This window comes from Aspergillus heteromorphus (assembly GCF_003184545.1).
Source record: "Aspergillus heteromorphus CBS 117.55 chromosome Unknown BO70scaffold_9, whole genome shotgun sequence".
Classification (NCBI taxonomy): Eukaryota; Fungi; Ascomycota; class Eurotiomycetes; order Eurotiales; family Aspergillaceae; genus Aspergillus; species Aspergillus heteromorphus.
In genome coordinates this window covers 213,019-236,468 of record NW_020290414.1, presented here as the reverse complement: position 1 = coordinate 236,468, position 23,450 = coordinate 213,019, and the positions used below count along the sequence as shown (strand labels likewise).

Below are 23,450 nucleotides of genomic sequence, written 5' to 3'. Positions count from 1 at the left end.
ACTTGATTTGATTTGACACATATGGGTGAGGTAGCGGATTACTGATTGCCATCACGCCTAAGCTTTTTTTTTTCTTTTCTTTTTTTTTTTTTTTCGAAATGGAATGAAACTAGTACATGAAGGGTGTGCTGTGACGGGCTGGTCGAAGACACATGTTAGATACCAGGGTGCACAATATACAATCTATCATCTGTCTCGTATGAGATCTAGTATGAGGCAACTTCAGAGATCTGAGATATGCTGCATCATGTACTAGCAATTTACCCTATAGTTGACTACCTACGTGTAAAAATGGACTTTGTATGGAGGCTGGACTTGAAAAAACTCCACGATATCCAACCCTATTTACCGACATAAAAATTCAACTCCCGTCCATAGATCTAGTACAGCATTGATATCACCATCAGCCTGGACAAAATATATAAGAATAAGTGGAAGGAGTGGTCAGCGCTTTTCTTCCCCCTTCTTGGTTGTGCCGGACCCCCATTTTCATAAATATGACAGACCTTCCTGCCGTTCGCACCTGAAATTTCCGCACTGATAACCCATTCCCTAGCCCTACGGGCGACAAGCCGCGTAGGGTCGGAGTTACATCATCTTTTTCTCTTCTCTTCCTGCCTCACCCAACACACATACCGTGACGCTGCTACTTTTTTTTGTAACCATGGCATCTCTATTAGGATGGGTTAAAAGCCCCTTTCGGAGAGTTCCGTCCCCTCCCATGCGTTTTCCGACCAGCGGATTTGAGACGGTTCCTGCGTCCGAGATACTCGAAGAAGAAGGATTTGCTGAGTTGAAGAAAGTCCAATACTACTACCCTGTCAATATCGGCGATGTTTTCAGTTCCCAGTACCAAGTCGTTGGTAAGCTAGGATTTGGGGTTATCTACCTCAACAGTATGGCTCGCGCGTGATCTCGAGTAAGCAGGTCCTAGCTCCCTTGACCGCGTGTCATGACGCGTTAATGAAGCCAGGGGCCATCAATACGTGACACTGAAGATCTATACACGTGACCAAGCAAACGGAGAAGAGTTTCAGATCTACAAACACCTAAACCAGGGTAAACGATTCTCATCCCGGCTACCACCATGTCAGAACTGCACTAGATGCCTTTACCATACCTCGTCCAGGGGGCGATCATCCCTGCCTTGTCCAGAAACCCATGTGGGAAAGTTTCAGGGATCTACTCTATCGGAATCCCAGCCATCGGTTCACCGAAGATCTACTCAGATTTGGTCTTATGCAGGTCTTTCTTGCACTCGACTACCTGCATACTGAGTGCAAGGTTATACACACAGGTGTGACGCTCCCAGCTTCTACAAACTACGGTCGCTAATGTGCAACATGGTTAGATATCAAGGGTGATAACATTCTCCAGGAAATTGAGGACAGCTCGGTCCTGGAAGCTTTCGCCAAAGCTGAAATGGACAACCCCGTCCCCAAGAAAGCTTATTGGTGATGTGCCGGTGTATTCTTCCCGGAGGTTTGAACTACCAAGGACGTTTGGACGAGCCGTTCTGAGCGAATTTGGGACTGCCGTGCGGGGGGGATGAAAGACAGGAACATGAGGCCCAGCCGAATATCTATAGGTCTCCGGAGATGATGTTGAAGGCAGGGTGGAGTTATCCAATTGATATATGGAATGTTGGGGCTATGGTAGGTTTCCTTTTTACCTGTTTGTGTTTGGTTTATCAGGGTAATTGAGCGCGGAGTGCTAATGTGTGACTGAGAGGGATAGATATGGGATCTGCTTGAAGGCAAGCACATGTTTTATGGCAATGACCCAGATGGGAAGGGGTATTCGACCCGTGCGCATCTGGCGGAGGTTATTGGGTTGCTGGTACCGCCGCCGTTGGATTTGCTGAAGAAGGGGAGGCGGAGTGCTGAGTTTTTCACCGAGGATGGTATGTTGTCATTCCTTTGCCCAGGGGTGTGATCTTGAAGCTTATGGATGATGGTTAGGGCAATGGAAACAAGACGTGGAGATGCCGATACCGCAGGGTCGAAGCTTGGAAACATCAGAGGAGTTCCTTGAAGGACGGAACAAGGAGATGTTTCTTGAGTTTGTGCGCGGGATGCTTCAGTCGCCGGCGACCTGAGGATCGGAAGACGGCGAAGGAGTTGTTGGAGGATCCGTGGTTGAATGGTCGGGTGGAGTAGGGGTCCCTAAGGAGATCTCGAAGCCGACTATGTGTCCTTGTGATTGATTAGTGGTGAAGACTTGGACAGACATGTGTTTCAGGCGAAGAGATGTAGCCGGGCAGATATTTTGATGAATAGCAGGTCCCAAGGGATCGTTGACAGTGTAGCAGCCAGATCAAGATCACGCTCGAGGGGCGGCGGCCCGGACCCCACGGGGAGAAGGTACCCGGGTTTCGAAAAGGTAGCTTATGTGGTGTGACTGTTTGAGTAGGTTAGAGGACTGTCTGAGGAGATGCAGATGGTCCGTATTGGCCACAGAGGCGACCTCGCATTGAGAATCCTGTGTTGACACGGGGGGATAATTGTGAATATTGTGTTCGAATGTCGAACTGGAAGGTTCTGTCCCTTGATGGTGATGGACTGGGTCACTGCAAGCCCGAGCTAATCCTACACAGTACTATGTAGGTAGTGAGTAGGGATGAGTAGGGGTCTTCGAGCCATGTGTTCAGTCTGTAGACCCACCAGACCCACCGGATGGCCAGGAAACGAAAGAATGGGTCAACTGATGGACAGACAGTTCTTGAGTGTTGCCCCTCGGTTGCGCCTCGGCTTCCAGCCTGATCGGCGCCCACCGTACCGTACCGTCCCGATACGCCCTCCCCCGGCCCGGCCACGTAGCCACCCGCGCACCCCACCGGGGCCGTGACAATACGAGACCCATCCACAGGTCGGCTGAGACGCTTCCCTCCAGCCGAGGCTTCTTCTTCTTCTTCTCCCTCTCCCTCTCAACCACCTCATGTGGCCTCCTCCATTCGTCCCTTTTTAGTCGTCTGTCCGCTTCCTCGCCTTCTTCTTTCTTTCTTCCCAACTAAACACTCCTATCTCCCTACCTCCTCCACTCTTCTTCCTCCCTCTTCCCTTTCCTTCCCACAGTCCCCCCACACCAGAGGCATGTTCACGGCTTGGAGCAGGAGCCGCCTCATCACGCTTCCCCGACCCCGTCTCCCCCCCACCAGCTCTCTTCTCGCCAGATCGGCCGCTGTGAGTCCACAATCCAACCCCCTCCCCTAGACACCTTCAGATCAGGGCTGACTTCTGCTTCTCCTCAGACCCCCATCATGGCACCCCGGCGCAAAGCTTCTTCGGTCCCCGAGGGTACGATCACATGCGAAACCCCGTGCGATCCCCGTTAACGCGTCATACTGCAGGATACAGGGAAGACCTTTCCAAGGGCAAGATGCTCCGATTCGAAGACTCTCTCCCCCGGTTACCCGTCCCATCGCTAGAGGAAACCGGCCGTCGCTACCTGAAATCCGTCCACGCCCTGGTCTCCGAGGCCGAATACGAGCGCACCAAGAAGGCGGTCGAGGCCTTTGTCCGCGCCGGGGGCGAGGGCGAGCCCCTGCAGGAAAGGCTGCTCGCCCGTGCCGCCGATCCCAACTGCAAGAGCTGGCTGCTCGACTGGTGGAACCACGCCGCATACCTGGGCTACCGCGACCCCGTCATTCCCTATGTTTCCTACTTCTACTCATACCGCGACGATCGCGCCCGCCGGAACCCCGCCAAGCGCGCCGCCTCCGTCACCACCGCCGCCCTGGAGTTCAAGCGCCAGGTCGACGATGGCTCGCTGGAGCCCGAGTACATGCGCGGCCAGCCCATGGCCATGAGCACCTACCAGTACATGTTCAACTGCTGCCGCATCCCCGGCGACAGCGTGGACTACCCCCAGAAATTTCCCGCCCCGGAGCACGAGCACATCGTGGCCGTCCGCAACAACCAATTCTTCAAGGTGCCCCTGACCGTCAACGGCAAGCGCCTGAACAACTCCGAGCTGGAACGCCAGTTCGAGCGCATCTACGAAGTCGCGCAGCCCGCTCCGGCTCTCGGGACGTTGACCGTCGCTAACCGCGACCTGTGGGCCACGGCGCGGAAGCAGCTGCTGGCAGCGCACCCGGCCAACGAGCAGGCGCTGCGGGACATCGAGTCGAGCGGGTTCCTCGTCTGTCTGGACAACGCGGCCCCCGTGACGCTCGAGGAGCGCGCACACCAGTACTGGCACGGCGATGGCGCCAACCGCTGGTTCGACAAGCCCCTGCAGTTCATCATCAACGACAACGGCACGGCCGGCTTCATGGGCGAGCACAGCATGATGGACGGCAGCCCCACCCACCGCCTGAACGACCACCTCAACAACCTCATCTTCAACAACAAGATCGACCTCTCGGAGCAGCCCGTGCGCTCCGGTCTGCCCGATCCCCGCCCCATCACCTTTCACCTCGACGGGGAAGTGCTCGAGTCGATCGACGCCGCCACCAAAGAACACCGCCAGCAGATCTCCTCCCACGAGCTGAAGGTCCAAGCCTACCAGGGGTACGGCAAGGGACTGATCAAGAAGTTCAAGTGCAGCCCGGACGCGTATGTGCAGATGATCATCCAGCTGGCCTACTTCAAGATGTACGGCAAGAACCGGCCAACCTACGAGTCGGCCTCGACCCGTAAATTCCAAGAGGGCCGCACAGAGACGATCCGCACGGTGTCCGACGACAGCGTCGGCTTCTGCAAGGCCATCACCGACCCGGCCGTCCCGCGCGAGGAGGCCGTCCGTCTGTTCCGGTCCGCGCTGGCCGCCCACACCAAGTACACCACGGAAGCCAGCGACGGCCGCGGTGTCGACCGCCACCTGTTCGGCCTGAAGAAGCTGCTCCGCGAGGGCGAGAAGCTCCCTGCTCTGTACGAGGACCCCGCATACGCCTACAGCGGTTCCTGGTACCTGTCGACCAGCCAGCTGAGCTCCGAGTTCTTCAACGGCTACGGATGGAGCCAGGTTATTGACGACGGATTCGGCATTGCCTACATGATTAATGAGAACAGGTATGTCCCCCCCTCCCCTTCTCTCCTTCTCTCTACAAGATAATAAAACACTAACTATTGAATCCAGTCTGAACTTCAACATTGTTTGCAAGCGTCTGGGCGCAGAGCGCATGAGCCACTATCTGAACGAGGCGGCGTCGGACCTGAGAGACATGCTGATGCCTGACTTGGCCGCCCAGAGCGAGAAGGCCAAGATGTAAGATTATTTATATACCATAGATCGTTTTGAATCTAGAAGTATTTGCATATTCTATGTATTCCATGTTCAATTCTACCGCCTGAGGCAGAGATGTGTTGTAGCGTAGCATGTGACTTCGTCGGGGGTGGGCTGTCACGGGACGCGCCTTCCCTTCTTGTTGACTGTACGGAGTAGAAGTTCTTCTTTCCTTCCCCAATCTCCCTCCCACAATCTCCTTCAGGCACGAGATCTCCCTGTGCTGCTTGTTTTTGTTGAAGCTATCAACGATGTCGTACCATTCGAAGACAAGATGTCAGACCTTCTTAGGAAGACCTGGATGGGGAATACAATGCCCTTTTACCTCAGCAATCGTCTCGCGGGCGAGAGCGGACTAGGTACGTAACAGATTTTCGACCTTGTAGCAGGAACGGACTGACTTGTTCACTAACTAGGATGAGCAGCTTCGGTTCAACATCCACCAGAACCAGTATTTCAGCGAGGACTATGGAGTATAACTTGATTGTATAACTTGATGGAGAGGTCGGACAGCAGCTTCTTTCAACTATACACCTGAACCCACGATTTTCGGCAAGAGATAAGGTACCACTTGATTGTATGACTTGATGGAGAGGACGAGCGGATGACTACACATGATCATTTATAAATACCCCGAGTGTTGCGGAACTGTTAGAACTAGGGCTCCAGACTAAAAAGGTGTTCCGACGTCCCTCTCGTCCGGAAGGTCTCTGTTTCTGTTGATAGGAACAGACGCGTTGGTGGGGATTTGGCGTTTTACATCGGCGCTCATTAGTTCCTCGGATGATTAAATGGTCCGGATGATGCCCCATCAGTTCTTGGCTCCTATATCTAGTGCTGGTGCTGACACCTCGCGATTACAAACCGTCGCGCTCCTGAGGTTGGCTTTGCAAAGGGTGAGAATGCCGGTCTTTCCTGCTCTGTACTTCCACATGGAAGCCAGTTTGTCAACAGATTTGCTAAATACTCGACACCTCAGTACTTCGTTTAATTCCCTAGTCGAACCCAACCATTAATCATGGTTCCTGAGGCATCTGGCAATCCCTCAAACCAGATAACAGATTCTCAACAGGCAGTTTTTGAGCGCTTGCAACGGGAACTGCCAATTGCACTCAAAAATGGGTCAATTGAGGTGGTACAGGAACTTCTTAAGCTCCCCCGTGCCCTCAAGGTGCGCCTCGATTATGATTTTGATGCGGTGAACGGTTACTCAACAACCGGAATACCTCCTCTGCTATTCGCTGCAGCATTTGAAAACCCCGAAATTATCAACCTATTGTTAGACCATGGGGCAGATATCGAGGAGAAAACCCCCGCTGGATCAACTGTCATCCATATGGCTGCTAGATATGACTGCCACAGGAACCTGGAGACTCTTCTACAAAGGGATGCTCAGAAATTGGTCAATGCACAGATGGAAAATGGAAACTCTGCATTGCATCAAGCCGCCTTTTTTGGGTTTGAAGCAACTTGCCATCTCCTTATAAATTGCAATGCAGATCTTGGCCTACAAGATTGTTATGGGTTCACAGCCCTGACAACAGCTGCAGCTGGAAATCGTGAAGAAATCGTTGAATTACTTCTGAAGAATGAAGCGGAGGTCAATTCTCAGGATAATAACGAACAGAGTGCACTGACTATAGCAGCTAGGAGAGATAATGCTAAGATAGTTAAGGCCCTGTTGGACAGGGACGCAGACATCTTTCAACAGAGCGTGTTTGGGCATACGGCGCTGCACGTTGCTGCTTTTAATGGTAGTGGAGATGCCATTCGTCAGCTGCTGTCTGATCCACGGGTACCTGTTGACTTACAGAACAGGGATGGAAAAACAGCCCTCCATTTTGCGGCTTCGGTTGGCTATATATCTGTTGTCAACATCTGCTTGAATTATGGAGCAAAAATAGATGCAAAAGATAATGAACTTTACACGCCTCTTCATCTTGCATCTGCTGCTGGGAGAGCCGAGGTTGTTTCTGCTCTGCTCGAGAAAGACGCAAAGGTTGATGAAGTCAGTCTCTCGGGAGAGACGCCAATCATATTAGCCTCACGGAAAGGATATGAAGAAATTGTGGCCTCTCTTCTTGGCAGGGGAGCAGATGTCGCAAAGTCCGACAGATTCGGGTTCACATCCCTTCACTTAGCATCTTTATCTGGACACAACAAGGTTGTCCAGACCCTTCTAGCCCACAATGCGGCTATTGAATCCAAGGATAGAGATGAAGGGTGTACCGCTCTGTGTATTGCAGCTCGAGAAGGACACTTAGAAGTGGCTATCTCGCTCTTTAAGCATAGAGCAGATATTGATAACCCAAGCCATGGCGGGTGGACTCCCCTCCATTATGCTTGCTTGAACGGTCACAAGGAGATAGCCAGATTTCTCTTGGATAATGGTGCCGACATCGAGAGCATCAACGATAGAAAAAGGACTCCTCTCAATCACGCCGCAAGCGGGGGGGACTCTGGAGTACTTCAGCTTCTTCTAGATCGAGGTGCAAATATCAACACAATGGACAGTTCAGGAAACACCCCTCTTCATATGGCTGTGCGAGACCAGCGTACTCAGTGCATTGAGCTTCTCATAAAGCAGAGCGCTAACATCCACCAAAATAATAACCAAGGAAAGAGCGCTTTTTTCGAGGCATGTTGTGCTTCTGATCCGAAGGCTGTTGAGCCCCTTCTAAAACAAGGGCCATGTTTGTTGCGAATAGACCCCAATGGGTGGTCGGCGTTACATTTTGCCTGCTCCCATAATCTTGCCCTCACGGTAGAGGAGCTGCTCGCAGACGGCAAAATTGATCCATTGATTCCCACCAATGATGGAGATACCGCTTTGACTCTCGCTGCAAGGAAGGGGCATGTCGGTGCTGTGTTGAGTGTTCTTGGATCTCAGCACTACTATCCTAAAAGTCCAACACGGTTCAAGGCTCGTTTGTCTTCCAGATATGAGGCATTAACCCTGAATGAGTTATTATGGAACTCTTTTGATGAAATCACTCACAGTGCAATCGATGGTCTCAGATCAGTCATATATTGGGCAATTGTTAACCAAAATATACCTGTGTTGAAAAGATTCTGCGAGCATGATAGCACCCGGGGGTTGCGATTACGCGAGGGTATGAATTGGCTGCATGTGGCTGCGCAGTATGGACACAGCCATATTATAGAAGGGGTCCTGTCTAGTTTCGACGATTGGGAAACCACTGATAGTGGTATGATTCCATTACATTTAGCAGCTGCCAATGGGCACCTTCACTCTGTGGAGATCCTTCTCAATAGGCTATCACCGCAGCTCGATCAAGCTTTAGTCAAAGCCATTGTTATGCAAAATAAAGATGGCGAGTCGCCTCTGTCGATGGCGGTTGAAGGCCGACACGTCAGAGTCAAAGGTCTTTTCTGGAGTCAGCTGAGAGCATTTGCGGGTCAGAATAAGAACTTAGCCTTGGATAATCAAGAGCTAGCCAGTGAAGTTATCGAGTTAATTGCGCGATTTGAAAAGCCCGGACAGGAGACGCTTCTTCGTCACCTGCTGCGAACATGGTTCCAGACACCTCGGCAAATTCCGCCAAACTGGACAGTTCTCCATTTGGCCGTGTCTTGCAGACAGGCAATTACTGTGTGGTGGTTACTCTCAAACGGCGGGCACTTGAAGGACGACGAAATTGACCTTGCCCACAAGATCGTTGGGTCGGAATCAGACCAGCTTAGTACAATGATAAAGGACTTGCTACGCAACCCTCCCCAAATCGTGGAACAGGTTTCTGTCACAGATAGTGACCAGTTGCCGCCACATCCAGATATATCGACCGGAATTAAGCAGCTCCTCGAACTACCTGTCACCATTGTTGATTTTTACCCGAATCAGGACCGGGTTGACCTTCACTATAGTAGTCGAACGGTTCGAGAGGTTATCTATGAGCCCGGCTTGGGACCAAGTAAAATCATGGAAGATGCTCGGAGAAACGACCACCGCCAGTTGGGACTGCTCAAGGAAAAGCTGAGGTCTATCAGCAGAGCCGCGGCTACAAGCACCGGATCCGATTCGAGCGCCGGATCGGAGGGTATTGGTCTCCCAGTAGTTCTCGAGTCTGTGAAGAAGCCTACAGTAGAGCAACCCGGCAGTGAAAAAAACCCACAAGCGCCAGGCACAGCGAAGAGTGACCTGAAGTTCCGATGGATTCATATCCCGATCAATCATGTAAGACTCGCTCCAGTATCTTGCATGCATCAACTTGACACTCACTGATTTTATTCACGATTTAGATGCAACTGATCGAGGTGAGTGCAAAAGACTACCAAAGCTTCACAGAATCAGGCTTGTTAATCTCCCGCAATTAGGATCTACTGACTATACTTTCCATCGAATCTGGCAAGACAGAAAAGGACCATCGTCCTCTGGAAAGATTCTTTAACCGGAGCTGGATAGAGGTAGCTGCCGGTGGAGGAAAGAACTTCATGAAGCCTCAATGTCTGGTAAATATTAACTGCCGTCTGTCTTAGATTGGGCTTACTGAATTTATCTGTCTGTCAAATAGCATGATTTTGATACCGGTGACACCTACACAAAAAGGAATAAGCTTGCCCTTTATGTAAGGTTGAGTATTAACCTTGAGTAAACCTTGTCTAACCGCCAGCTAGATGCCATACTTGACACCCGGAGATATGCCAGTGGCGAAGGAACAGAACACAGAGAGCCCAAAAATGGATGTGTGGGGGGAAGAAATCGCGTCTTTCACTTCTGAAGATCGTATAGACAGGGGGACATTGCAGGAACCCATGACCCTCGACCAGTATTTCTATGCGACGATCGAGAACACACAGAAACGAGACGGCGATCAAGTGGTTACCCGTTACCTTTCAAGGACCCCCGAGACAGTCAGTGATGTGCAAGGCAGTGAAACAGAAAAAATGGGCCATAAGGAGACTGCAATCTCGGGGGCATCGACAATCCTTCTCGTTGACCAGTTATGGGTGTGGATTATAGACGATGGTATGAAGATCCAATCTCGCTCTATGGCCTCATTAAACCTGACGTCTCCATCAGAAACCATCATCACGGCTACGACAAAGCCTGCTGGACAGACTAAGGATATCCTTTCAGCTAGTATCCAGGATCTTTTAATGTCCACAGATAACCGAGGTCGCTCCGAGCGGCCGGCTTCGGTCAACGCCATGATCGAGCTGATTTTGAGCGTCACAACCGGTCTCTTTTCTCGGAGAACTATAAACCTGCCCGCCCCAAGCGGAAAACGCACAAAAGAACGAAAAAGCCCCCTGGAAATCTTTCGAGAGTCTATACGATATGTGGTCTGTTAATTCTGCAAAGTCCCGGCTGTTATCTCCGCACTGTTACCTAACATATCCGGATAGGCCGATGTTGAAAACACACTTTTCAAGGAGTTTTTGGAATCTTTGCACGATGAACAGAACGTCTCGGACCGCACTCACCGAGGCTGGATTGGAGATCTGCAGCTGAATCCTTATCATATCATTTCCAAGGAGGCTGAGCTTCTAGACGAGATCAAAGATATCCGCGACGAGTTGAACATCCTTCGTACCCTGGAAGAAGCCCAAGAGAAGGTCTGGAAGCAAGCATTTCAAACGGAGAAGCTAGAGAGCCTCCCCAATATTGAACACAGTAACATCAGCACTCCCACTGAGGTCTTGCGAGAACTCGACGAAATGGTCATTGAGGCTGGGATGGTTCAAGATGCGGTAAGTGCACCGTGACCCTGTGATCTGTGGTCTGCGTCTGCGACCTTGCTGATATGTGCCAGATAAACACCCTTCTTGACCTGCGCCAGAAGCAAGCCAGCATCAAAGAAGCCGAGTTCGGACGGCAGCAAGCCAACGATACGGCTCGGCAATCCAATATCGTCATGGTTTTTACCATCGTGACCATTGTTTTCGTTAGTGATATGCCCGTGACAGACTACATCTTTCCCCTTTGCTAATGACTAGCCCTTTTTGGGATATAGCTGCCCCTCTCATTCCTGACCTCCGTCTTCGCATTGAACGTCTCCGACTTTCCCCACCAATCGGGAAACGTGGAGTATCAGGGGTGGTGGATATTTTCGATCCTGTGTAAGAGCTCCCCTCCCCCCTAGATTAATGAGATTTCAAGTAATAGAGACAAACTGACATCAAATTACAGTCGGTGTATCCGCCTGCGTCTCCGTGCCGTTTATGGCTCTGGCGTTCAATTTCCACCGCGTGGTCAAATTCTGGGATAGCATCCGACCTAACCGGCCTGGTAGAGAGATGGTTCAGAAGGACCCTTCTCGATTTTCTCGCTCCGTGGAAGACGAATGCACCGATGACGGGATGAGAAATGGGGGAGCGGTATTCCCGAATGAGGTTGGGTCGTTGGGTCGACGCAGAGCTGCCCTCTGGCGAGATGCTATTCGCCGGCGGCCGCGGATGGCGAATCCTTGTTAGAATGACAGAGCAATTCTGGAATGGCGTACAGTGGTATGTTGTTGAAATTGAAATTGATCGTGTGGTCTACCGCACTGCACCGACTTCGATATTTTTTACTCCCAGTCAATCAAGACACGCCCATGTGAGCATCCCGACATATACACCTTTTATTTTATCTGAGAGACCCACTGCTAACGAAAGTCTTAGATTGAAGAAATTGATCTCTACTATTTATATCAAAGTGCATCATGTGCTCGTAGCTGGGTTTATGATTCGACCACCGCGGCACCAATCAGGCTCGATCTATTGGGGAGATAAGGCGTTATCAATCTCCTGTTTGTTTGGTTTGTCCTTCCATCCCCACTTTTTCGAGAAAAAAAGATTCAGAACACCGAAAGAAAAGACATGAAAAAAGGAATAAAGCCCAGAGTGTGCTAGCCACTGGGGTTTATTGGAATAATTGTGTACAGAAAGATATCCACTTCAACTGGTACTGATCTGATCTATGATAGAAAAATAGGAAAACAGCCACACTTGCCAAAACCAACTTTTTACCCTTTTTTGCCCCCCCGGTGAACCCGTAACCTTACCTAAAATCTTCCCTCCCCCCCCGCCAACAACCACCAACCCAAATCTCGACATCCTCCTCAGCCCAGCTATACTCCATACTCCATAGATACATATATACCTACGTCATTAATCATGCCCGACAAGGACGCCGGTACCCCGCGAGTCTTCCTCTACCGCCATGGTCTGTAAACCCCCCCCCCACTACACACAAACACACACACAGTCTCCCCCCCCCCCCCGTGTTCCCTCTTCTCTAAACTGAACCCCCCCACAGGAGAAACCGAATGGTCCAAAAGCGGCCGCTACACCGGCACCAGCGAGATCGAACTCACCCAAGACGGAGTGAACCAGGTCCTCGCGTCGGGGAAGATCCTCGTCGGCGCGGGCAAATTGATCGACCCCGCCAAGGTGGCCCGCGTGTTCGTCAGCCCGCGCAGCAGAGCCGTGCATACCTTCCAGCTGGCGTTCACCGAGGCCGATAGACAGGCCTTGACGGATGCGGGCAAGGTTGACCGCACCGAGAGACTCGCCGAGTGGGGGTATGGTCTGTACGAGGGCCTGCTGACCAAGGAGATCCGCGCGCTGAGGAAGGAGCATGGCCTCGATGGCGAGCGGGCGTGGGATATTTGGGCCGATGGGTGTGAGGGGGAGGGGGGGAGTAAGTCTTTCTTTTTCTTTCTTCATCTTGTTTTCATCTTTCTTCACGAGCGTGGAGCTGGATTTCTGGATTTAGGGTCCCTGCATCGCTAACAAGTATCAATCAGATCCCCCCAACAAGTCACCGACCGGATCGACAGCCTCATCGAGGAAATCCGCGCCCTGCACCAGGGCAACATGCACGGCGAGAACCCTTCTGATGTGGTTCTCATCGCGCACGGCCATACCCTGCGCGCGTTTACCAAGCGCTGGCTGGGCTATCCGATGGAGTTTCCCCTGTCCATGATGCTGGAGCCCGGTGCGGTGGGTGTTCTTAGGTATGTGTTGCGCTTTTCCCTACCCTGTTGCATGATCCTATTTGTTGGAGAGGCTGGTTTGCTAATTGGCGGGTGGGGGTGTAGTTATCAGCATCATAGCATTGAGGAGCCGGCTTTCTTGGTCGGGTATGGGTTTCCGTTGGAGAAGTGAGATGGAGATGGGGGATGGAAGGAGGGGGTAGGTGTGTAGACATAGATGGAAATATTTGGATGGGTGGTGTGTGTCTTTAGATTGTTAGGGTTTGTGGTTGAATAGATGCATTGTTGTTATACTTATCTGGATTCAGGAGGAGAAAGCAAGCATCGACGTGGCTGCCTGTGCTGTCAGGCCGGACTGACGCAGATACGGGTATCTATCCATCCATCGGTCGATCGGCTGTCACTCTATGATGCAGGATCTCTGGCCGTTGGCGATGGCACACCCCTGGAAGGTATATACTGGGGCGGTGACGCCGACGCAGTTGAGTCTGTGGAGGGAGCAGAATGCGATGCAGGCGGCGCTGATGCGCCCGTTCGTCGAGATGGGGAAGAGGATGGAGACGTTGTTGATGCCGCATAGGTGGCAGGTCCAGACATACACTATCATTTGTCTGGTTCAGTCTTTATTCTTTTATAGTGTGAAGCGTTTTTGAATGCCTGACACTTTTGACCCATGACTCGTCATTCCTGAGTAACTGCAGTTGTCTTCTTTCTCTCCCTTTGCGAAAGAAGTTAAGCCGTAAGATTGTCGTCGCTTTGATGTATTATGGAGTCGGGACTGCCGTTCTGCGTGCTCTGTGTCTGTGTCTGTGTGTCTCTGGCGGTTCTGTTTTGTTTCTATACCCGTTATTCGGAATTAGAACCTGGATTCGATCCACCCCTAGACTGAGAGTGTGTCCTGACAACCCCCTAGCCAGGAGTGTCTCGTCCTAGGTATTTCTGTTGATACCTTCGATACTACACCCTCAACTCGCCTTGTTCCGGTATTTCCATCTCATCAACCAGATGGTCCTACCTACCTACCTACCTACCTACCTCTCTATCCACCCCTCATCCCTCAAATCAGGCCCAATCTACGGAATACAGAGTCCATGTAGTGTTAACAGGGTTCTTTCTCTTCTCCCATCAACCCCTCAACAAAACCCACCCTGTCTCCGTCTTTAACCCCCCCCCCGTTCCTGCCTTGGAAACAGTCTCGCTAAAATGTTAATTCCCCCCTCATTCCAGGAACTTTTTCCCTTAACCCAGGGACTTTTTTTTTTTTTTTTTTTTTTTTTTTTCTCGGCAGTCAGTCAGCACTGTCGATAGACAGGTGGGAATCTCCCTAAATTGTAAAATTATTATTAATTATCCAGGGACGGCAGATTCGGCGGTGGCTCCACTGTAATAGCGGGGGGGCAATCAGGTCTGGTTTCAGGGAGCGTTAGGGAGGGAGGATGGAACCGGGTGTCACTTGTCAGGAGGCAGGACTCGGGAAAAACCAGGACGGGAGGATGATGGTGGTGGGGCTGGGCCGGCTGGGAGTGTCGGGTCGGGCTGGGCTGGGCTGGGCTGAGTGGGCTCTCCACAGGCGATGCGCATGCAGATGCGCATGCAGAGGCCTGAACTGACTGTACTATATATGTAGTCTGTACTATATAAGTGAAGCTTGGTGGTCTTGGTATCAGCCACCCATCTGACCTGATATAGGAATTATAGTTAGAGTCAGGCGTGAAAAATGAAAGTTAAAAAATAAATAAATAAATAATAAAAATGAAAAAATAAGAATGAAAGTAAAAGAGGGGGAAGGGAAGGGAAATGACGCGCTCGTATATACACAGTACACAGTACACACACCAGCTGGCTATAGTACACTCACTCGCTCACTCGCTCACTCGCTCACCACCTGCCGTAATCCGGATCAGAGCAGGGTTCGAAAAGGGACACAAACTTAAAGAGTAAAGAGAAAAAAACAAAAAAAAGAAAAGAAAAGAACAGGAAATAAAAAAGCTGAACGCTGGCTACAAAACAAAACAAAGCAAAGCAAAGCAACCCTACGCCTCCAACTTAAACGAGGCCAACCGGGCCTTAATCGCCTCCTCAGGCTCATCACTCGCCAACTCCCTCAACACACCACACGCAACATCATAAATGAGCGCATGGATCTGCAGCCCCCTCGTCTCAATCGCCTCCAGAATCACATCCTTCTGCTTGAGCAACCTGACCCCCTCCTGGATATTCAACTCCACGAGCCTCAAACTGGCCTCCTCCGTCTTCAGACCCTGCAGCTCCTTCAAATGCTGCGACCGGATCTGCCGCAACGGCAACAACCACAGATCCAAGATCCCAAGCGGCTTGTTGCCCAGCGCGGCCGCGATGCCGCCGCAGCTCGTGTGCCCGCACAGCACCACGTGTTTCACCCGGAGATGGCGCACCGCGTACTCGATCACCGCCGACGAGCTGAGGTCCGTCGCGTGGATGATGTTGGCGATGTTGCGGTGCACGAACACGTCGCCGGGTTTGAGGTCCAAGAGGGTCGTTTCGGGGCACCGGGAGTCGGAGCATCCGATCCAGAGGATTTGGGGGTGTTGGCCGTTGGCGAGCGTGGGGAAGAGGAGAGGGTCTTCTTGGGCCGTTTTGGCCGCCCACTCTTTGTTGTGGTCGAGGGCGGAGATGAAGGCGTCTGGTTGGGGTTAGTTTTGGGGTTTTGGGGGTTGGGATGGGATGGGAGGGGGAGGCGAGGGGAGGGGGACATACCTGTTACGGCCATGGTGGGTGAGTTAGATGTGACTGTGAGTGAGTGCACTGTAAAGTGATGAGTGCGAGTACGAGTGCTTGAGGCTTGAGGCTTGATGCGTAAGGCTTGATGGTGATGCTTGGTGTGGTGAGCGATGGGGTGATCGAGCTACTTATCCTGCGCGAAACAATATTGCGGACCCCTCAGCCCAGGGTGTCGAATGTCGAATGTCGATAAAAGGAGACCAGACGAGACACGACACGACACGACACGGAAGGGCCGATAAGCCGATGACCCATCTATCGATCCATACTCCTGACACCTGCCACCGGCTACCTGCCACTAGATAGATACCACTACCACTACCACTGCCACAGCCCGGTGGGCGGGTGGGTAGATCTGAGGTGGACAGGACAACTATGCTAGTTGCATGATCGGTCAGATCAAGCCCTCAATATAACATACAGTAAGTAGCACTAGTATCTATAACTAGTACTACGGTAGTATAGTTATTACTCCGTCCCACGCCTTGATTCGGGGCTGATGGGTAATGGGTATGGGTTATCCGGTCCATCCCATTCGTCCGGTCTGTCATCAAGCACGGACCCTGTCGCGACTTAGTCCGTTAATATATGGTTCGAGAACATCGCGGGCTTCCATGCCGTCCGTCCCCTTTCCTCCCTGCCGTGCTAGCCGAGGCATAATGACGTCCGTCCGACATCCGTACTCTCTTTCTCCTTTTTCTTTTTTTTTTGGTGTTGAGGGGCGGTGGATATGGATATTAATAGTAGTTAGTGGTATTTGGCTGAATCTTTGAGGCTTTTTTTTTTTTTATTTCACTTCTTGTTGGTGGCGGTTGAAACAGGAGGAGCCAGCCATCAAATGAAACCAAAACCAGCTAGCTGTGTGGGTGGATGGCGCCGTTAATGGGGATTGTGGCTAGCTGGCTGGCTGGCTGGCTGGCTGGTGGCCTATCTTATCAGGCCGCACTTCTGGCTGCCTGCCTGCCCTGCCAACGCGCTCCTCGCACGTCACGTCGCATGATCCATCTCAACTCATCTCATCTCATCTCATCGACCCCGCGACTGCGCCCAGTCAGCTGATATCTCGTACGAGATGAGATGGTGATGACGATGCTGCTGCTGTTGGTGCTGGTGCTGCCAGATTCGCTGCGCTGGGGTCGAGCATGACGCTGTCTGGCGAAAGTAATTACCGCGGTGTGATCAGAGCGTCGGGCTCCGGGATTGGGAATCAGGGGGCCGGATGATCGGCTGAGGATGGCTACTCGAGTGCGAGTTGGCCCTGTGCAGTGTGCAGTGCGCAGTGTGCATCTGGTTAAATCGGCATTGGAAGCATGGAGTATGAGGGAAATATCCTGCGTGATGAGTTGTTTCCCCAGTGAGGAACAAGGTGATGATGCGTGGAGACTGGAGGGGAAGAGGGAAGATGCACAGCCACGGGTTATGTGTAGCACAGCCACAGCCACAGCCACAGTGCGGTGTGACAGCTGAGACCTGACACCTGACAGGGACGGGCGGGCGCCTTGCTGCCTGGCCGAGCGGGTGTCGACGAGGGATAGCTGCCTGATCCCTCAGGCAGAGTAAGAAGCCAATCAGGATGCTGGTCCATCTCAGCTCATCTCATCTCCCTCAGCCACTCTAAACCATCACAGTGATCGTAAACTGTCGACAGACATCGTGATGATCCATGGAACCCCTCCCAGCCATGTCACAGCTGTGCGACAGTCCGGCCGACATCCGAGGAGGGGTCGTGCGGGGTTTGCGTGTGCCAACCTCCTCTTTCGCTCTCTCTCTCTCTCTCTCTCTCTGTCCTCTCTCTTCTCTTTCTTCCTGATGATACTATCCTGAAGAGAGAGAAATATTGCTGGATAGCACGAGTTTATTGTAAAGTGTTTGCGGATTACTTGTCTCGATATGGCGACCGAATACAAACTCCCCTTCCAGGTAGCTTTTATCCCGTCCTATACACCACCATCATCAGAACCCCCTCATCACTGCCCCAATCATTTCCCTTATGCCCTCGTCCAGCTTATCTACATCCGCCATCTAATATAGCGAGCAGCTCTCCGACCCGTCGATCCTCCACTTCGACTCCTTCGTTAATAACACCTGGGTTAAGTCTGCCAGCAATGAGCACTTTGAGATAATCGGTACCTCCTTCCCCCCATCCCTATTATACCCGCTATCACCACCACCACCACAACAACAAAACTAACCCACTCAGACCCCGGCACCGCCCTCCCCTGGGGCGCGTGCCCAACCTTCCAAGCCACGGACGTCGACAGCGCCGTGCAAGCCGCGCACGCCGCCTTCACCACCTACAAAACCACCACCCCTCTCCAACGCTCCCAATGGCTCACGAACTGGGACCAGCTCATCCGGACGCACAAAGCCGATCTCTCGCAAATCATCACCCACGAGACGGGCAAACCCCTCTCCGAATCCCTCAGCGAGATCGACTATGCCTGCAGCTTCACGCGCTGGTTCGCAGGCGAAGCCGAGCGCATCTCGGGGACGATCAGCACGCCGGCAGTGCCCGGCCGACGCATCCTGACCATCAAGCAGCCGATCGGGGTATCCGTGGCGTTGGTGCCGTGGAACTTCCCCGTGGCGATGGTGCTGCGCAAAGCCGGCGCGGCTTTGGCGGCGGGATGCACGATGATCGTGAAGCCGAGTCCCGAGACGCCGGTGTCGACGCTGGCGGTGGCGTATCTGGCGATGCAGGCGGGGTTTCCCGCCGGCGTGTTTAACGTGCTGACGACGGATTTGGGGAGCACGCCGAGTCTGAGCGAGGCGTTGTGTCGACATGAGTTGGTGAAGAAGGTGACGTTTACGGGGTCGACGAGGGTGGGGAAGTTGATTGCGAGGCATTGCTCCGCTGGCTTGAAGAAGGTGACCCTGGAACTTGGGGGGAATTGTCCGTTTTTGGTGTTTGAGGATGCGGATTTGGAGGGCGCGGTGGGGGCATTGATGGGCTTGAAGTGGAGGCATGCCGGCCAGGCGTGTATTACTGCCAATCGGGTGTATGTGCAGCGCGGGGTGTATGAGGCGTTTGCGGGGTTGTTGAGGGAGAGGACGCGGGGGTTGGTGGTGGGGCATGGGGCCAGGGAGGGGTGAGTATGGGGGCGTTGACGACGGAGAGGGGCGTCGAGAAGGCGGAGGCGCAGGTCGAGGATGCGAAGATGTTGGGCGCCAAGGTGATTCTTGGTGGGGGGCGGGTGCAGGGGGAGAAGGGGTATTTCTTCCAGCCGACCATTTTGACCGGCATGACCAGGGAGATGGCCGTGTCCAGGGAGGAGAGCTTTGCGCCGTTGGCCGCGTTGTATGTGTTTGACACCGAGGAGGAGGCGGTGCAGGTCGCCAATGATACGAGTATGGGGCTGGCGAGCTATGCGTTCACCAGGGATGCGGATCGGCTGTGGAGGTTGTTTGAGAATTTGGAGGCCGGCATGGTGGGCTTGAATACTGGGGGCATGTCGGCTGCGGAGGCACCCTTTGGGGGATTAAGGAGAGCGGGTATGGGAAGGAGAGTGGGAAGGAGGTTGCCGTGAATGAGTATTTGGTTACCAAGACGGGGACGCTGACGGTGCAGGGGCATTATTAGGGGGTTGGATGTTTGCATTGGCGGACTCGGATTGGCGGATGGATGGGAAGCATGGTGTGGGATGTAGCGTCATCAGAATATCAGATTGACTGCTGGATATGAAGCATAGTGCGGATTGTAGCATAGCATCAGAATATGAGATTCACTACTAAATTATCAAATATAAATCAAGGGTGGAATACCATCACCTTAAGCATATTAAATCCCGAAGTGGAGACGCTCAGCTGCGGCAGTGTCGGTAGCTACATGCAGTGTTGAGACAGTGAAAAATTACCATGAATGATAGATTTACTCGACATTATCCCTACTACCCTCGCAGATAGGTATGCCAGAGACATAACTTACTATCACTCATCCGCCAACCACCCGACTACCAGATCATCATCTTGGACACCATTCCTAATACAGTAGTAGATGAGCTACCATGAATATGCATCATTCATCTCACATCCCAGCCAATACAGCCACAACGCTGCATCTAATCCACCCGATCCAGCTTCTGCACAACCATAGCCGTAGCCGCCCCCCCGCCATTACAGATAGCCGCGACGCCATACTCGCCCGGCTGCAGCTGATGCAGCAGAGTCACCAAGATGCGGGACCCGGAGCTCCCCAGCGCATGGCCAAGGGAGATGGCGCCTCCAAGGGGATTAACCCTCTTGCCCTGCAGGCCAAGGATCTATAGTACACCCGTCAGTCAGCAAGCCCATTCATCCATCATATACACAGCAATCACATACCTTCTCATTCGCCTTAATCACGGCGGCAAACGCCTCATTAAATTCCCAAACAGCGACCTGATCCATGGTAATCCCGGCCCGCTCCAACGCAATGGGAACCGCCTTCGCCGGCGCGACGGGGAAATCGACCGGATCAACCGCGGCATCAGCGGAACTCACAATGCGGGCCAACGCACGATTTCCCGCGCCAAACTCCCTCGCCAACTCCCGACTCGCCAACACCAGGGCCGACGCACCGTCATTCATCGTCGACGCATTCCCCGCGGTGACCGTGCCGGTCCCGTCGCGCAAAAACGCAGGCTTCAGCCCCCGCAACTTATCCGCACGCAGATTCTCAAACCCCTCGTCCCTCTCCACCACCGTCTCCCCCTTCTTCCCCTGCACCGTCACAGGGACAATCTCCTCGTCGAACGCGCCGGCCGCCCACGCCTTCTGCGCCCGCTCGTACGACTGGATCGCGTATTCGTCCTGCTCGGCCCGCGAGATCTCGTACTTCGCTGCCGTCTTTTCGGCACAGATCCCCATGTGGAATTGGTTGTATACGTCCCAGAGACCGTCCTTGATGAGTCCGTCTTCGAGCTTGATCTCCCCGAAGGGGGGAAGTTGGCTCGACCGCGGAAGGTAGTACGGTACCCGCGACATGTTCTCCATCCCGCCTGCGACCTGGGCGGACGCGAGCCCGAGCTGGATGTTCTGCGCGGCGATGGCTACGGCTTTGAGTCCCGACGCGCACACTTTGTTGATTGTGGTGGATTCGACGGTCGCGGGGAGCGAGGAGAGGAGGGTCGCTTGCCGCGCGGGCGATTGGCCGACGTTGCCTTGCAGGACGTGGCCCATGTAGACGGAGGAGATGTGCGAGGGGGGCAGGTTGGATTTGGAAATTGCGGATTTGATGGCGCTGGCGCCGAGGGTCGGGGCCGGGAGGGTGCTGAAGGAGCCGTTGAACTGGGTGGAGGGGTGGGTGGTTAGTGAGCGATTGATTGGGGGTTTGTGTGGGGGTGGGGTGGGATGGGATGGGCTACTTTGGCTGTTGGGGTGCGTGCTGCACTCAGGATGTAGGCGTCCTGGATCTCCTTGCGGACGGGGCGAGCGGCGCTGAAGTGACGGCATGGCCATTGCCGGGATGCGGGGAGAGTCCGCGCGGTGAGGCGGGGGAGGGTGGGAGTGGGAGTGAGCATGGCGATGATATAGCTAGTATGGTGTGGTGGTGGTTTACAGTGGAAGAGGCAGAAGGATAAGATGGTATTAGATGGATGGGTAAGTGAAGACGGGTGAGGAAGAGTGAGGAAGCAAGCAGCAGCAGCAGCAGCAGCAGAGGGGAGTGTTGGATGCACATGCATGCCTCTCCTCCGCCTCCCGCCCGCTGCTAACCGCCAACCCGCAACCTCGGCAACTCCAGCCGGCGCGGATCAACTTGTCGGCCTCACGCATCACGTGTGCGGAGTCAAGGCGGTGACGTCCAGCTGTCTTCACTCTTCTCCTCTCTCCTCTCTTCTTCATTCACTCCTTCCATCGCAACACAATGAACGCAACACAAGTAACACACGCAACGCAATAAAGCAACATGAAATGAAACGTCATCAAGAAAATCCTCCTAGACGCCGGCCTCCATCCGGGTATCAGTCTGCAATTCCCTCATGTCTGCATAACGCCATAACCATATCCTAACCATGTCGAGCCTGCATAACTAACTGCCGTCCCAACTACTAACCATGCTATCCTCCCCGTCATCATGACCATACAAGCCTTTGCCTCATCGCAGTCATGATTATTGACATTCTAGCTGGTCTGCTCACCGCCAGTGCCATCCCCGGTGGCCGCGATGCTCCGCCACCCGCTCATCCCCCGATCGAATGTCGCCATACCACTCCGACTCCCGCATACGCGGTCTCCACCGTCCACCCTCCGGGGGACGCGACATTCCGCCGTCCCGGCCACGAGACGCGTCATACGCTCGGGCTCCCCGCTCCGCCATGAACCTGCTCCCCTCCTGGATGATGCGGGGCTCAGGACGACGCAGCTCCGGCTGTCGCATGTACCGGTGTCTTGGAGTGTCCTCCGGCATCGGGGAATCTGGTCGACGGCGCCCGTGGCCCCTCGGCGAAGGTCCTCGCGCGCGAGGGATCAGCGGCACAAAGTGTTCACGGCGCGGCGGTGAGGGGTAGGCGTATCGGGGGTCCTTGAACGGGTCGGGGTAGGGCGACGCGGTGCGGCGACGGTCCTCGCTGCCTGGGGAGTGATGGCGGTGGATTGTGTGGTTTTTGTAGAAGCGGGGCGACGTGTCTTCGGACTCGTTGTTGGTGTGGGAGCTGTCGTTGTTGCTCAGGGGGTGCTCCTCCACTTGCTCTGCGAAGTGCACGTGGCGCCCCCCGGGTAGCTCCGACGAGGGTCGCTGCTGCGTGGTGTTGTGGATCTCCACGGGGGAGGCCGGGGGGCGCGGCTTGCGAATCGGCTCGCGTTCGACAACGGGGGATCTCTCGCGTGGGGGTCGGACTCTCGTGGGAGGCGCGGTGGGAGGACGAGAGGGACGAGCACTCTCTGCCTGGGAGGGGGTCGACATGGCCGGCTGAGCGGTGTTCGACAGCTCTGGATGGTAGCCGGTCGACATCGGTTGCTGAGGGTTGGTCGACAACGCTGGCTGAGACGCGGTGGGTCGTGGATAGCGTGAAGGACGTGGACAGGATGAAGGACGTGGGTGAGATGACGAACGTGGATGAGAAGAAGGACGAGGGTGAGGGGAAGAAGCTCTCGGCTGGGGAGCAGGTCGCGGGAGGGGTGAAGGATGACGGGGTGAAGGGGGACGAGGGGGGTAAGGTTGTGGGTAAGACTGTGGGCGCGGTCTCGGTTCGCGCAAGATTGGGCCAGGTCGCCTATGCTCACGAGTGACGCGGGGGACAGGAGCAGGGGGGACACGAAAAGCTGGGGCAGGCCGGGGGGAGACCAGGCGGATCTGCGGGGCGACAGGACGATGCCGGGGAAGGGAAGTCCGCGGCTCGCGGTGGATGGGGGGAACCGGTACCTCAGGCCCAGACCCCCCCATGGCATACGGACGAGGAGACCGCCCACGCCCGCGCGGATTATCCTCCCCCCGCCCCGACTCAGTGTCTGAATCAGGCCCCCGCCTCAAGAACGGAAACAGCAGCCGGAACGAGTTGCTGCGTCGGTACGGTGGCCGCGGTCGCCGGGGAGCCTCAGGACGTTCGG

At 53.9% G+C, this 23,450-nt stretch overlaps 8 protein-coding genes across 8 annotated transcripts; 5 read left to right on the top strand and 3 right to left on the bottom strand.

The window, feature by feature from the left end:
* Positions 1–664: 664 nt before the first annotated feature.
* On the top strand, positions 665–2,159 carry BO70DRAFT_370394 (kinase-like protein; the record flags this gene model as incomplete). The annotated part of the gene is made up of 8 exons (XM_025544734.1): positions 665–896; positions 970–1,059; positions 1,106–1,297; positions 1,352–1,434; positions 1,560–1,655; positions 1,738–1,903; positions 1,962–2,065; positions 2,100–2,159. The coding sequence occupies 8 exons, from the start codon at positions 665–667 to the stop codon at positions 2,157–2,159; spliced, it is 1,023 nt and encodes a 340-aa protein (XP_025400162.1).
* Positions 2,160–3,105: 946 nt separating this feature from the next.
* Positions 3,106–5,220, top strand: BO70DRAFT_361216 (carnitine O-acetyltransferase CAT2). The gene is made up of 4 exons (XM_025542994.1): positions 3,106–3,182; positions 3,251–3,296; positions 3,350–5,012; positions 5,080–5,220. Exons 2-4 carry the CDS (start codon positions 3,260–3,262, stop codon positions 5,210–5,212), a joined length of 1,833 nt encoding a protein of 610 aa, XP_025400161.1. The 5' UTR covers positions 3,106–3,182; positions 3,251–3,259; the 3' UTR covers positions 5,213–5,220.
* A 3,946-nt stretch (positions 5,221–9,166) lies between these two features.
* BO70DRAFT_378975 (uncharacterized protein) lies at positions 9,167–11,780 on the top strand (the record flags this gene model as incomplete). Its single annotated transcript, XM_025545304.1, has 9 exons — positions 9,167–9,421; positions 9,487–9,501; positions 9,759–9,812; positions 9,862–10,098; positions 10,189–10,530; positions 10,594–10,938; positions 11,001–11,132; positions 11,202–11,307; positions 11,378–11,780. 9 exons carry the CDS (start codon positions 9,167–9,169, stop codon positions 11,659–11,661), a joined length of 1,770 nt encoding a protein of 589 aa, XP_025400160.1. The 3' UTR covers positions 11,662–11,780.
* Positions 11,781–11,969: 189 nt separating this feature from the next.
* Positions 11,970–13,826, top strand: BO70DRAFT_361215 (histidine phosphatase family protein). Its single transcript, XM_025542993.1, has 6 exons — positions 11,970–11,987; positions 12,164–12,394; positions 12,488–12,870; positions 12,919–12,920; positions 12,978–13,187; positions 13,272–13,826. The coding sequence occupies exons 2-6, from the start codon at positions 12,346–12,348 to the stop codon at positions 13,336–13,338; spliced, it is 711 nt and encodes a 236-aa protein (XP_025400159.1). The 5' UTR covers positions 11,970–11,987; positions 12,164–12,345; the 3' UTR covers positions 13,339–13,826.
* Positions 13,827–15,199: 1,373 nt separating this feature from the next.
* Positions 15,200–15,915, bottom strand: BO70DRAFT_370391 (carbonic anhydrase; the record flags this gene model as incomplete). The annotated part of the gene is made up of 2 exons (XM_025544733.1): positions 15,200–15,828; positions 15,903–15,915. 2 exons carry the CDS (start codon positions 15,913–15,915, stop codon positions 15,200–15,202), a joined length of 642 nt encoding a protein of 213 aa, XP_025400158.1.
* Positions 15,916–17,816: 1,901 nt separating this feature from the next.
* On the top strand, positions 17,817–19,506 carry BO70DRAFT_395497 (NAD-dependent succinate-semialdehyde dehydrogenase; the record flags this gene model as incomplete). Its single annotated transcript, XM_025546545.1, has 5 exons — positions 17,817–17,846; positions 17,965–18,052; positions 18,127–18,985; positions 19,045–19,354; positions 19,411–19,506. 5 exons carry the CDS (start codon positions 17,817–17,819, stop codon positions 19,504–19,506), a joined length of 1,383 nt encoding a protein of 460 aa, XP_025400157.1.
* A 236-nt stretch (positions 19,507–19,742) lies between these two features.
* Positions 19,743–21,518, bottom strand: BO70DRAFT_313028 (thiolase family protein). Its single transcript, XM_025540233.1, has 3 exons — positions 21,269–21,518; positions 20,247–21,191; positions 19,743–20,185 (listed from the first exon to the last, which is right to left on the bottom strand). The coding sequence occupies exons 1-3, from the start codon at positions 21,422–21,424 to the stop codon at positions 19,985–19,987; spliced, it is 1,302 nt and encodes a 433-aa protein (XP_025400156.1). The 5' UTR covers positions 21,425–21,518; the 3' UTR covers positions 19,743–19,984.
* A 246-nt stretch (positions 21,519–21,764) lies between these two features.
* On the bottom strand, positions 21,765–23,004 carry BO70DRAFT_361210 (putative RNA binding protein). The gene has a single exon (XM_025542992.1). It carries the CDS (start codon positions 22,852–22,854, stop codon positions 22,039–22,041), a length of 816 nt encoding a protein of 271 aa, XP_025400155.1. The 5' UTR covers positions 22,855–23,004; the 3' UTR covers positions 21,765–22,038.
* Between the last annotated feature and the right edge of the window lie 446 nt (positions 23,005–23,450).

Bases quoted from the DNA above. Each gene is read 5' to 3' on its own strand.
- BO70DRAFT_361216 (XM_025542994.1), top strand. From the start codon at position 3,260: ATGGCACCCCGGCGCAAAGCTTCTTCGGTCCCCGAGG. The intron at 3,297-3,349 runs GTACGATCACAT...GTCATACTGCAG, and splicing joins AGCTTCTTCGGTCCCCGAGG to GATACAGGGAAGACCTTTCC. The intron at 5,013-5,079 runs GTATGTCCCCCC...TATTGAATCCAG, and splicing joins TACATGATTAATGAGAACAG to TCTGAACTTCAACATTGTTT.
- BO70DRAFT_361215 (XM_025542993.1), top strand. From the start codon at position 12,346: ATGCCCGACAAGGACGCCGGTACCCCGCGAGTCTTCCTCTACCGCCAT. The intron at 12,395-12,487 runs GTCTGTAAACCC...ACCCCCCCACAG, and splicing joins AGTCTTCCTCTACCGCCATG to GAGAAACCGAATGGTCCAAA. The intron at 13,188-13,271 runs GTATGTGTTGCG...GTGGGGGTGTAG, and splicing joins GGTGCGGTGGGTGTTCTTAG to TTATCAGCATCATAGCATTG.
- BO70DRAFT_313028 (XM_025540233.1), bottom strand. From the start codon at position 21,424: ATGCTCACTCCCACTCCCACCCTCCCCCGCCTCACCGCGCGGACTCTC. The intron at 21,192-21,268 runs GTAGCCCATCCC...CCCTCCACCCAG, and splicing joins CACGCACCCCAACAGCCAAA to TTCAACGGCTCCTTCAGCAC. The intron at 20,186-20,246 runs GTATGTGATTGC...GGTGTACTATAG, and splicing joins TGATTAAGGCGAATGAGAAG to ATCCTTGGCCTGCAGGGCAA.
- BO70DRAFT_361210 (XM_025542992.1), bottom strand. From the start codon at position 22,854: ATGTCGACCGGCTACCATCCAGAGCTGTCGAACACCGCTCAGCCGGCC.